Below are 13,361 nucleotides of genomic sequence, written 5' to 3' on the forward strand. Positions count from 1 at the left end.
AGTAACAATAAAACAGAAAGTACCTTTCCATAAACAAAGGTCAACCTGTGGATTTCCTGTAGCTTCTGTTTATATGAGCATTTGCAAGGGAAAAGTAGTGGAGGAGGAGAAGTAGGTGGCCTAATCCCCCTAATTTAAAGGGGACACAGTTACATAGCAATAAAAATATATTAATAGCCAAGTTGCTGGATTTGTTCCTTTGAGAAAAAGGATTGTCAGTCATGCTCAAGAGTTAAATAATAAAGACAACACCTCGATAGCATTTTCCAAAAATTTTATATTTCCTTCTTTTTTTTCTTTTTTACTTTGCCGGCTGTTAAAAGATTCCCCCCAAATATTAAAAGAAAAGCAATGTAAAAGTTATTTTTATGTTAACTCGGATCCAGAAAAAAAAAATCCCTCTCATCATGTTTCAAAGAGAATTGGGCGAGGCATAAGTGCATTAATTTTAATCACAAAGCATCAAAGTCATCTGCTTTGTTAATTAATTCTCTGCCTCTTGATTTTTGTGTGAATGTGATCACATATTCAGATTGATTTAATTTGTGCAAAGGCTCTCAGCAAAGGTGTGCATAATGTTTCCTTAAGCCACTCTCTCATTGCTGATTTCTATACACAAATATGTAAACTACTAAGCAGTGTTTCTATCAACTATAAACTGCCCACTCAAATAAATTGGGTGATACACTGAATTTCATTGCTTTCCAAAACAGGTCTCTTTAGCAGTATCCAGTACAAGAGTGTGATAGCATATTTGTTTCGGTTTTCTTTTTCCTTTACTGCTCTAACAATTAGTGAAAAAAATTTTAAAATGCCTAGAAATAATAGAACTTCATATGTGCCCTGGTTCTTTAGACATGTTAGTTTTAATATATATGCTTTTCCAAGTTACTACATTTTTTATTTCAAAGCAATGTGCTTCATACTGGAAAAATGACTGGAAGCAGGTTGGAATTTTACTGTGTCTATTTTACTGAACAATTTAATTCAGTTGTAAGATGAAGCTCAAGTTTTGCTATAAATATGTTTCCCACAAGCATCCCCTGATGAACTCTGACCCCTGAAGAGATGGAAGAAGACACTAGGGAAAATGCTTTGGAAAAGAATGACAGGTGAGCTGTGAGTGTGCAAGCTGCCAGATAGGCTTTGGCAGCATGGGACCAAAAAAAAGCAGGAGGATCAATGTGCCATGAGAAGGTCTAGCACACTTTTAAGAGGGTTATATTTGAAGCAAATTAATACTGGGACAGCAGCTTGCAGAAGTACAGACAAAATTAGAGATTGCTGGCCCACTATTTGAGGCTCCAGTGAGATGAACCTGCTACTTCTTTAAGTGAAGTATGGAGTGATGAAAAGGCTAGAGGCATCATAGCTGCCACAATCCTCATATGATATTTGCTGTTTCGCATACCCTTGACTTCTCTCTGTGGCAGCTGAGATGCAGACTGATGAGGACTGACAAAGCTGTGGCTTAGCAGACTAGAGCTATGGACACCTGCTGAAGTGATTCTCCTGAGGGACGCTCTTTGGAGCAGTCACAAAAAGTTTGAGTGAAATCTGGGCTCTGAGTCAATGCTGAAACTCCCACTGACGTGGAATGGAGGTAAGAAAATTAATTATGTTTAATTTTGGCTCATTAGCAGATTACAGGGCATTTTGTATTGAACCGAAGGGAATGATTTGATTTGAATTTCTACAAAACATCACTGTTTCATATCTTGCAGTACTTCTCTATGTTAGCAGTTTGCAAAATGGAAGTTTTAGATCTCTAAATCTGTTACCAATGGATCCTACCTTTCTAAGGACTTAAACCCACTCCAATTTATCGGACTGTTTTATATAGCAAATTATTTACATTTAAGTCCAGGATCCCAAGCCTTCAAAATACTCTTTAAGCTATAGCAATTAATCTCACAAAATATAGATCTGGCTTTGCTTTGCCTGTATTTCTAAGATTTCATTTATTCAATGATTATTTGGAAACTTTAATATTCTTTTATTGTATATCCATGATTAAAAGATGTTTGTCTGTTTGGATTTTTATAATTCTAAATGCATACTCAGTCTTATGTTTTGTGAATTGTCCTCAACATGGATGCAATCCCTACTTTGGATTATTTATGATCTCTGATCCAGAGAATCTTGGCAACTGAAATCCAACTTAAGTGTTTTGAGGTGAGAATAAAGATGATTATTTGATGGTGAGTTCTGTTATTTCTTCTATAGTGTCATACCAATATTACAGCAAATTATATTTGACATGATGTCCTACTGAACTACTGGCAGCTGCAGTTGTGTTCCATCACTGTTTCTCTGTTTCCTGTTATTCACACTGTTTTTAAACTGAATCAATGTGCTTGTTTTGTCAGATCTTTGGTAATGCTGTAAATGAGAATATAATCAAAACTTACCAATATAACAACAGTCCTCACTTTTGATATACAACAGATTGAGGAGTAGAACTCCCTTGAGAGTACACAATGATGCCCATCAATCTGATTAAATGTAAATTGATATGAACAATACATACTTGTTTAGAGTCTGTAGGAGACAGAGTAGGGCTGCTGTTCTCACCAATGCTTTCTGAATTTGCAAGCAATTCACCTGCTGCCATCTGAAAGAAAAATGTTTTAAAATCCCACTTTTTTCCCTATTAAGACTTTAATAATTTAGCAAATAATCATAATTTCCACCATAGTTCAAATTCTGAGCTATGTTTCTCTCATAGAATATTACTTATAAATCAAATATTTTCCTAACTTGTATCTAGGCATCATAAGAAGTCTAGGGCTCTAGGAATACTATCAGCAGTCTCCACCATTACTTCTTATATTCTCTTAAGTTTTTTTTAAAGGAGAGAGTTCAAGAAGTTCTCTTTCTCAAGAAGGAGGAATGGTCAAAAAGAGGACCTCTACATTAAGAATACTGTGGCAAAAGGACCAAAGGAAAATTGATAAACGATTACAAAAGAAATAGCTTCTAGAAAAGAAAAGGATATATACAGGCATGTAAAAAATGCTAAAAAATAAAAATTCTTGGGGGAGAATGTAGGACTGGATAGAAGGGAAAGGGGTAACTGAAAATAACTGAAAAACAATTGACCAAGTCTACACTGGTAACACCCATCCAAATGGAGGCATTAAGACTGAAAAACAAAGTCTTTCTAGCAATGAACAGAGCCTTTTAAGAAAGAATTCTAGTTATTAAAAAACAATTAACTGAACTAACCTGCTGCTTTTGCTCCACATCTTTAACAGTCTCACATACTTCTTGACCATTTCTTTCTTCTTTCTTAACAGTAATCAACTCTTCAGAAAAGTCAACTTTCTGCCATGTGAAGAGAAAATTAAGTAAGTTTATACACAATAGAAGGTAGGAATTGTTAGTTCTACGCTGATTTATGCTCTGTACAACAGAGAAAACACCAAAGTGAAAATCTGTCATCAGCACAGGTGTAAATTGCTTATGGCAAAAAAAAATGCAGCAAACCCCAATTAATTCATTCTTGGAAAAGCAATGACAGCATTTTTTGAATCGGACAGGATCTCTTCTGAGGCAGGAAAACTACAGAAGACTATAATTCCTCAGTATATAAGACTGAAGAATTCCAGTGGCTAATCAAGAATTTGAGGAATATTAACCAATTTATACACAGGCTCAGTAAGGGGGAAGAAAGGATTAAGTAATACAGTTATATGAAAAAAGACAACAAACAACAATGTCAGAGAAGATATCAGGATTGCAGAAAACAGTTCTAGGGAGGAAAAAACCATTTTTAAGTGACTACAATCAAATTTTTTTTAAAGGTGGAAAGGGAAGGATGTTGTCTAATCATAAAACATAGAAACAGAAATCTGGACAACCGTTAATATTTTATGAAGACTTGATAAATCCTTCAAAACTGTCATGGAGTCTTCCATAGGTTTCAAAGAACATAATAGTGACGCAAGATAAAGAAAGGCAAAAGCTTTATAATTACAGTTTTGTGTCTTCCATATCTTTAGCTGTCCAGCCAAAAGTTATAGTCTTAATCAAGTTTCTTATAAGAAAGTGCTGCATTATTAATTTGCCATTCTAGCAATAAACAAGTGAAAAATCCATGTGATCTTTTCAGTATACTTTTTTTTCTTTTAGCAAGAAAAAGTAGTTTTAATTTTGCACTTGAAAAAAATCAGGGTTTTTTCCTGGCTTTCAGCAGCCATGTAAAATTAGGAAAGATCATGCAATACATTTCCCCATAATTTGTCATGCCTTAAAAAAACTAGGAAGTGAAACTCAATTTATAGTCATGGTATTCCATAGAGATGGCACAGACAGCTTGCTGAATTATTTATTCTTCATAAGATACAGACATTGACTATCAATATATTCTGGAAATGTTCAGTAAGAATATTAGTTTTTTAATCTTAGAATACCACATAATGTAAAAAAAAAAAAAAAAAAACCCTTTGCATTCAAAATAGTTGCAGAACTATATTGTAAAAATAAATCAATGATTTTGTGGAAATTAGTCAAAATAAGGTAGTAAATTAGTTTGAAATTCCAATTGAAAGGATCATACAATGTTGCTGTAGAAAAGATGATCGGTTCAAGCCCCCTTCTGTGAGAACCTGGGACTACTGTCCTGCACACAATAGTGTTTATGAAATACATGAATGGGGAGGAGAATGGGCATTTATGTTGAGGTTTCTGTATGGTCACAGTGCAAGACAAAGCCTTCTTCCCATTCACCTAATGACCTTTGGAATTAATTTATATTTTTAGCATCTCTTACTCCTTTAAAGTGTATAAATAGATACTTTGAGTGTTTGTCAATTTTATAGTATAATTCCATCAAAGTGAGGTGACATTCAGTACTAACAAAAGCAGGATATTTAAGCATCTTAATTTTTCCACCCTCAAAGAAGTATTAACTCATCAGCTGCAGCTGCATGCAGGAGAATTTTCAGCTATTACTCTGAGAATGGAGGGGGGTGGAGTAGTTAATTATCTACCCCATCACCAGTCTTCCATAATTCCTCCTCAGTAAATGTTAAATTTAGCTATACCTAGAGCAGTTTATGAGAACATGAAACTAAAAATGCTGCTCTTGTAAATATTTATGTAAAAGTAAGGCTTTTCTAACTCAAATGACTTCGGCTTTAACACAACTTGTTTTCAGGATGTCTTTTCCAAGAGGGATTGGTTGGCATTTTGCAGCTCTGTAGTTACCTATATTACAATATCAAAGGAAAAAGTATGAAAAAATAAAGTATTTGTCTAGATTCTCAAATAAAATTTGACACTTTCTCCTGAAGGTTTCTTGAAAGCAGTAACTGTTCTGAAAGAAGCAAAGGAAAAGAAACTCAGAAGAAATATTTAGTGTCCAAACAAGTAGCACTTCATTGATACATTGCAATCATTACCTGAAGTAACAGAAAAGCAAAAAACTAAGAAGTAATTCATGCTACCATAGATGATCCTCACTAAAAGCACTGATTCAGACACCAAGCACAATAAATTGATGCAGATGCAATACACTCTCCAGTTTAAAAAACATACCTTTATCTCCTTAAGTTCTCTCAGAGACCTGCACAACCCATCAACAGAATTCATGATTTCTTCATACTTTAATACAGTTTTTTCTACATACTTCTTTCCTTCTTCAATCCCTACAAAGGCAGAACAGCATGAAAGTAGAACAGAATGCCTCAAACAGATCTACCTGCAAAAATCTGCATAATTTGTTACCCCAAGGTACTACAATAAACACATTTTTCTGTGTTTTGTTTTGCTGGAGGAATTCTGTCATTCATAGCAATGTGCTTTCCCAGCTCATACTAGCTTACTTGAGATGAGTCCTCATAGTTTCTGCAGGTCTTCTCTCTGGTCAGTAATACTGCTTTAAAAGATGCTGACCTCATAAAATGTCCCCTAAACTCATTGCTACATTATACGACTAGGAGGCACTTAGATCCCTGTTATAAGAAATACAAAACAAAGGCAGGATGGAGAAGGTTTTTCCCATGTAATGACTTAAAGGACACCAAGCAACTTATTTCTCCTAGTCTTCCTAATCAGCTGTTGTCAAAAATCTGTTCTGCCATCCCCTTTCCTGCAGATGGGAATGTTTAAAATATTGAGAAGGCTTAAGAAGAAAAAAAAAAAAAAAAGAAGAGAGAAGAAAAAAGAAATTATCTGTGCTCTCTAAATATTCTTTCCACTAAATCAAGAAGAATTTTAAAGCCCATTTTGACTGCTGAAATTTTTTTAGCTTTACTACTTGAATTGATAAGCTACACAAAATCCCTGCACGTTTGGATTGTCACCTTATCTATGGAAAAATTAACTTTTAAAAGTATATAAAAATTACAAGTAGGAAAAAGAAAAGCAAAATACAAAATATTTTGACTTTCGGTTTTTTTAGTCAACAATACTCCAAATCAATACAATTGCAAATACAGTATCTGAATAGCAGTCTACATTATGTGCTAATAAAAATTTGATAATCAAATCCTACCAGTTATTTACAGTTATAATGTAAAAAATTAATTCAGCTCTGAGGTATATCATTATAATATCCTCTGGCTTCAAAGGCTTGCCTGTTATGAGAGAGCTTAAGCCATGAAATCTTAACTCAAAGCTCATGAATATTGCAAGGACATTTTGATTTCAAGGTGAACTCAGGCTGTATACAGAAAACCAAGTAAATACCAGACTGAAAGAGTACTTTCATATCTTTACTTTTTGTAAATATTTGTTCTGAAATCCTTCACCTCTTCCAATCAATACTTTAAAATATTTATTTCTTTTTAAATTCATCGATTTTCATCTTAAATGAACAAATCTAGGAGTCTGCTTACTTCCACCCCAGGTTACTGTATTTTGTCCCCACAGTACATTACCAGATATCTCCTCACCATATAACTGTCTAGCAAGATCCATAATCTGCTGAATTTTTTCTTCTTGTTCAGGCACTGCAGGTTCAATAAACTTATTGAATTGCCTATAGAGAGTCTCTATTGCTTCTCTTGTTTTGCATTCTGCAGAGTAGTTGCCAACTCTAATCACTGTTGCGCTCACATCTTCAAACCAAAATTGACACTGAGAGATAAAAAAAACTGCATTATAATGAATTATTGTCTGCAGTTCGAGCTGTTGAAGAACAGACTGGATTATTCTTAGACTTTCCATAATTAATGGCATACAGTGTATCTTAAATATTCTGACTTAAATTTAACCTGAAAAACATTTGTTCTTTACTAATGGTGCTTCAAGCATTAATGGCTGTTAAATTTTCATTAAATACTAGGCCCACGTTCATCCTACAAGCATGATGAGGTTGTTATTCAATGGTTCTGCAAAAACATGTTTTATTTCTGAGTTCTTTCCACCTTGTATATCGATTGTCTAATTTCAAAAACTTCATGTTATGGCCTCAGTTATAGCTGTGTAAGGGCAGAAGGGTTCTTTAAATTTAACATTCTAGCAGACAGGGTTTTCGGTCTCAGCAATTACTAAAGCCACCAGGAATCTTTCTACTGACAAGAATGGGCTTTAGAACATACCCATAATAAACACCTTTGGTTTACAATACTCAGAACAGGACAAAATCTGGTGTTCACTCAGAACCACCAGTAATGCATCATTAGAGGAAGTGGCAAAAAAATCACAATTTCTAGCCACTATTGAAATCAGCATTTAAAACTGTGCCTATTTGTTGAAAGAAAAGTTTTGATTACAAGGTGATACTTTACACTCAGTAAAAAAAAAAAAAAAAATTAAAAAAGGCAGTCTTTATAATTTAGCTTTAGGAAATAATTTATTTCTGTTAAGTAAGTGAGGAATCTGAAAATGTAAATGTTCAACAAATATTAACAAATTGCTTTGCTAATGGTGTATGTAAGAACACACTGATGAGGTCACTGGACACTGAAAACATCTCTTAAACAAAACTTTAGTACTGTGATTCATCATTAAAGAAATCTGTTATGCCCTTAGATCCCTTTGGAGATAAGAACAATGTTATTTCTAAAACTAAACAGGGATGACCAGAATGAGTTTGCTCCATGGCAAGAGCACCAACACAATACAGGAAGAGGAAAAATACTGTTACAATACTGTAACAAACTTTTTTCTTTTAAAAAAGACAATGCATGAGACAATCCTTAGACATAATAAAAAAGTTATAGAAGTGTCCAATAAGAAAGACTGTTTAAAATTTTAGTTTACTAAAAAATTTAGTTTACTAAAAAAAAATTCTTCTATTAAGAACTGAGTGTTTTACATTTCAGTTCCATCATTACATGAATCACAGTGGGTGCTGTGAAAACTTGCCTCTCATAATTTAATGGTTACCAATGAGGACTTTGTGGCACTTTCTGTGTTGCCTCAGAGCTTACCTATGGAAAATGAGCTCCTAAGTATGATTATAGACCTGCTGAATGACTGCGGAAATCATATGGAGGTGGGGACTCCACTTGCATGAATATGGTCACACTGCACATTTATTTCCTCCTTTCACCACAAGTTTAGAAATAAACAAAAAAAAATTACCAATTTATTACTTTTGGAAAGTATAGATTAACCTCGAGGCAGTTAAAGCACTTTTATCTGTCCCTGTCCTAGATCATTATTACAGCCACAGTGGGGATGCCAGGTTTACTAGTACCTCTTTCATCATCTGCTGCAGATGCTCCATGAGATCCAGATTGTGCTTGTAATCTTCCACAACCCTGTTAAAATCATTCAGCTGTTTTTGTAAGTCACTGATTGAGCCCAAGAGAACTTGAACTTTAGCCTTAGGCTCGTTTGCAAAAGGGTCAATTACTTTCTTCTCTAAATTATCCATCTTCTTTTTAAGAATCTGTTTAAAAGACATAACAATGTTAAATGCCACAACAAAATGTTTATATTTTTAGAAATTTAATATAATGAAGCAGGGGGAAACCATACAAACATACTTCTTGTCCTATGTTTTAAAATTACAAGCTGCTCTTTCAAAAATTGTAGGAAACTGGAGGGCTCCTGCAAAGCTGATTAAAATTGATATAAATTATATTTATTAAAGGTATAATTGAGCTAGCTTTTCTCATCTTAAAAATAATAAATATCTGCAGTAATAAAACATGGTCATGCATTACTTGTTTTATAAACTTGTGTTAACACTTAAAAAGGCCATTGAGCAAGAGTTTCTAGTGAATGCAAAAAATGGGTGAGGCTAACAGGGTTCTAAGGTGCAAATAAACAGGATCAACTCCAGGCAATGAATATAGCCAAAGGCTCTGAAGAAAAAAGTTCATGTTTTACATGATGAATCAGAAAGACAAGAGAGTAGCTTGATACAAGACATGATTATTTTGGGTTATTTTAAGGAGAAGAAAGACTAGGTCACACAATAGAGGCAAGAAGAATAAAAGATTAAACAGAAAAATAATGGTGGATTAAAAAGTGCAGTCAGGAATTGAGTTACCATCATTTCACTGAAGTAAATGGCAGAATAACAGGAACAGAATAGTGAAAAAGGTCTCAGTCAACAACAGACAGGAAGGATATAATGAGAAAAGTAAGAGGGAAGCGCACAATAAATTTTGTGATGTGCCAATCTCCTGTGATGTGTTTGGCATAGGCCAAGTAATTCAACTGGTAGAGCCTTTACTGAGCCCGGATTTTCTGTTACCTGTAGCTTCTCTGCATATGTATCAACTTGCTGAATCTGTACTTTAAGTACTTTCATATTTCGAGCTTTTTCAGTTTTCTTCATATAGTTAAACTTCAAATTGTTGAATTTCTTTTTGAGATCCTTAAATGATTCTCTGAGCTGCAACAGTGTAAACATATTTATTAGTAAAAAATAAAGAAATCAGTGCACATTAATGTAGGTTTTTTCAAGAGCTGCTTAATAGACAATTTAAACACTGAAAATTTAATACAGAAGTTAGTAATACTATGCCATCTCAAAGCATCCTTAAGTCCTCAGAACTTTTTTACAGTAATGGAAACTCATTATCTTGCTAAATTAGATGGTTTTGCATTCTGAATGAAAAGTTCTGTTTCCTGAATAATTGGGGCAAAAAAAGTATTGGAACAAGGGATGAGATTATTGCTCAGACAATCTATGAAAAAATCCTGTCCAGGATCTTCCACTGCTTCTAACCAGAGGTAGATGCCCTTCACATACTTCAGTCCATTTAGTAGAAATGGTAGCCATGTAAATGTCCCATTCCTCATCCCTTTTTCAAAAGTCCTGCTTCTGAAATGAAGTTATACGTGGGTTTCATTTTAGACACTGTGCAAGTCCAAACATCTTAGTACAATTACTCACAGCATTCAAGGAGGAATGCAGCTCTTTGCAGGATCAAGATACAGGCTGTATGACCTGATTTTCAAAAACCTGTGCTCTGAGTACAGCAGCAGGGAGATCCTGCCTAACAGATACAGAAAGCCGCACCTAACCACTGCTAGATGTACTGTGTGAGGATACTTCTGCCAGTCAGCACTGACTTGGTGCAACAAGCCCAACATTAGGGAAAATTATTCTTACAATAATATAAAATTAACTAGTAGGTCCAATTATGAAGTATCCATGCCTTTCTAGACTGTTCAGATAATCTCAAACCAGCTACCTACTATTAAATCTAGTTATATTAAAATTGTTCTAAAACTCTTTTTTTTTAATTAGATGGAATGTAGCTGCAGTTTCTTTTATCTACAGAAAATATTACGAAGTGCCAGAATGATAGGAACTACACTGATGAAGCTCTAGAAAGCTGCAACTTTATTTACACACATACAGATCAGACACATTGCCAACTTACCAGAAAGAGTTTAATACATATCTAAAAGAAGAGCCATGTTTGATGAACAGAATTTTAAACCCAGTGTTTATTTACCATGGGAACTAACTATAATATAGGGTTGTTATATTCTGTATCTTTTGTTTTCAAGTGACAATTATGTGTCTTTTAATATTGTCTTACAAGTAGGCCTTTAATAAACCCTGTCATTTTTTTCATTATCAACTTTATACAAATTAGTATATCAAAACTGTTTAGATAAATCATTGTTAAAGGCCTATGAAATCTTTAAGTATAGTTTTCTTAATATTTTTTTCTGAAAGTGATGCAACTTCCAATTTTATTTACAACTTTAAAAACTTCTTTCAGATATTACTGTTACATTTAAATTTCTTTAAGCAAGAGATACAAGAATCAGACAAGTATAAAATCTGCTTAAAATCAGTACTATTTTAATTACCTTGCAATTCCATGCTCAAATTTTCAAATTATTTGTAATTAATTCATAAATTTTGAAATAAAAGAATATTAAATTGACGAAAATATTGATTTTAAGAATTTCAGAACCTTGAGGTAAATAATATTTTGCTTTTAGGATAATGTATAATAGTAATAAATAAATTATGTAAAAGTACCTTTATTTAGAGCCACTAATATGAAGAAATGCAGAAATTCTAATTAGGATCTGTTACTCCAGACACACAAATGAAAAGAACTTACTTAACTAGTGTTAACAAGTTCAGATCACATCCACAACTGGATATCTAAATATGTATTTGAGGCTTTTTAATATAAAAAATCCTACAGACCTCACCCTGCACTCCCTCCTTCATGCCAAAGAATCCAGAGGCTAACGAAGGCTTATTTTGCAGCCACTGTTATTGGAACAGCTGACAATCAATCATTATTATTATTATTATTATATACTAATGTTAATCCATCAAGGGATATATTTTTCATTTTCATTTCATCTAGTGGGGTGTTGCCACATTATTTCAGCAGTGAATAAACAGATGGTGCTCACTCAGTGTAATGGAAAGGAAGGGAATTCTATCACTGGCCCTGTGATCTCCAATTAGTTTAAGCTCTTTATCCTGCCTAAGTACTCAGAATAATAAAGTCTATCTAAAAGCACTCTGTTAATATAATCACTTCTACAGAACAATATTTTTTTATTCAGAAAACAAGAGTCTTATTTGCTGCTTCAAGTTTGCAAGAAAGAAAAGATGAACAAGAGTTTATTTTAGGTTATTTCACTGGCTTGTGCACATACAGAATAGCAGTGATAATTTATAAGGCCAGAGGCTCTCCTCATAGCAGTATGTGAAATTAGATCTCCTTGTTTCAGATATGATGGCTTGTGTGTCAAAGGTCTGCAGCTGCTGTCGCTCTTCTCTTTTAGCCTCAGTGGAAAAACCAGATTCAGCTCTGACTTGTGCACCAGACTGCACTTGCACAGCTCCTGTTGTCATCAGCAACTGTACCAAGGGCAGTGCGGAGCTTCCAGTCTTTAGAAATCTAAACATATCTAGTTTTGCAAGAGTAAATGAGAAATACTGAAGGGACTATGCATCCAAATATGCTTCAGTGACTTCAGCCCCCTGCTTTAATGGAAGTTTGTACCTTGTCCATTGTGTCAGAGTCTTAAGTCAAGCAGCTGTTCCTAACTATAGTTGCCCTGTCACGGATAGAGAATGGTAGTGGAGGAGAGGGGTTTAAGTACCAGTTGCTTCAATTTATCACAGAACCATAAAACCATCACAGAACCAAAAAATAAGTGGGAAAATCAAGTTAAAAAATGCTTTAAACATTTTTTGGTAATAGTGCCATTCCAGTAAATGCTTTGATTGCTGTGTGGGCCACTCTAGAAGAAACTTCAATGTTGTTAATCCCTCACTTTTCCCTTTCTATATCCAAAACTTTTAGTAGTATCAATAATCAAAACACCCCAAAAAGCAGGTTGCTGAAAACAGATTTTCAGTCACAAAGATTAAAAAACAGTAAAACAAAAAGTGGAAAAAAAACCTGTTCAAGTCATTAATGACTACTTGATTCCTGGGGCAACAATCAGAATAAACAACAAGGTGAGAAATGTGGCTATATATATAAGTTCCTACTGACCTGTGCATAAAGATGGCTCATTACCATTTAAAGTTAAAACCCATATTTCCAGTCATATCTTTCCATAAGCATAATGATATGATGAAAAAGAAATGAGATGACTGGGAAGAGCTGTGAACCTGCTTCAGGATCTCTTGCTCTTTGGTTGACAAGTTTTACGTGGACAAGCATGAATGTTATTTTTAAAGAGATCACTTAAAGAGAAGGCTTTTTCATTGCAAAAGCTATCATGGGTGATTAACTGGGCCACTTAGAATCCCCTGAACAAATCCAGTGCAGCATTCCTATATCCAGTATATCAGTGAAGCTGAGGCTGAGCTCACAAATGACTGCAGTGCAACACAGTGGAGGTGCAGCTCTTCAGAGGCTGCTGCACAAACTAGCTCATGAAAAAAGAAGCCTCAGCTGGCAAAGACAGATCCCAAAGATGAGCTTTCCTCATACTTCTCAAAGATGTTGAGGTAC

General features: G+C 34.3%; 1 protein-coding gene across 3 annotated transcripts in view; it reads right to left on the reverse strand.

The window, feature by feature from the left end:
* Positions 1 to 13,361, reverse strand: part of CCDC141 (coiled-coil domain containing 141) — a 64,594-nt gene that overhangs the window by 13,584 nt on the left and 37,649 nt on the right. For all 3 annotated transcript variants that reach the window (XM_038142934.1, XM_038142937.1, XM_038142936.1), the window contains exons 19-24: positions 9,659 to 9,799; positions 8,651 to 8,845; positions 6,900 to 7,083; positions 5,542 to 5,651; positions 3,229 to 3,327; positions 2,531 to 2,614 (exon numbers count right to left, since the gene is read on the reverse strand). In XM_038142934.1, the coding sequence (XP_037998862.1) occupies positions 2,531 to 2,614; positions 3,229 to 3,327; positions 5,542 to 5,651; positions 6,900 to 7,083; positions 8,651 to 8,845; positions 9,659 to 9,799 (813 nt within the window). The remainder of the gene's footprint in view (positions 1 to 2,530; positions 2,615 to 3,228; positions 3,328 to 5,541; positions 5,652 to 6,899; positions 7,084 to 8,650; positions 8,846 to 9,658; positions 9,800 to 13,361) is intronic.

Source organism: Motacilla alba, chromosome 7 (genome assembly GCF_015832195.1).
Source record: "Motacilla alba alba isolate MOTALB_02 chromosome 7, Motacilla_alba_V1.0_pri, whole genome shotgun sequence".
Taxonomy (NCBI): Eukaryota; Metazoa; Chordata; class Aves; order Passeriformes; family Motacillidae; genus Motacilla; species Motacilla alba.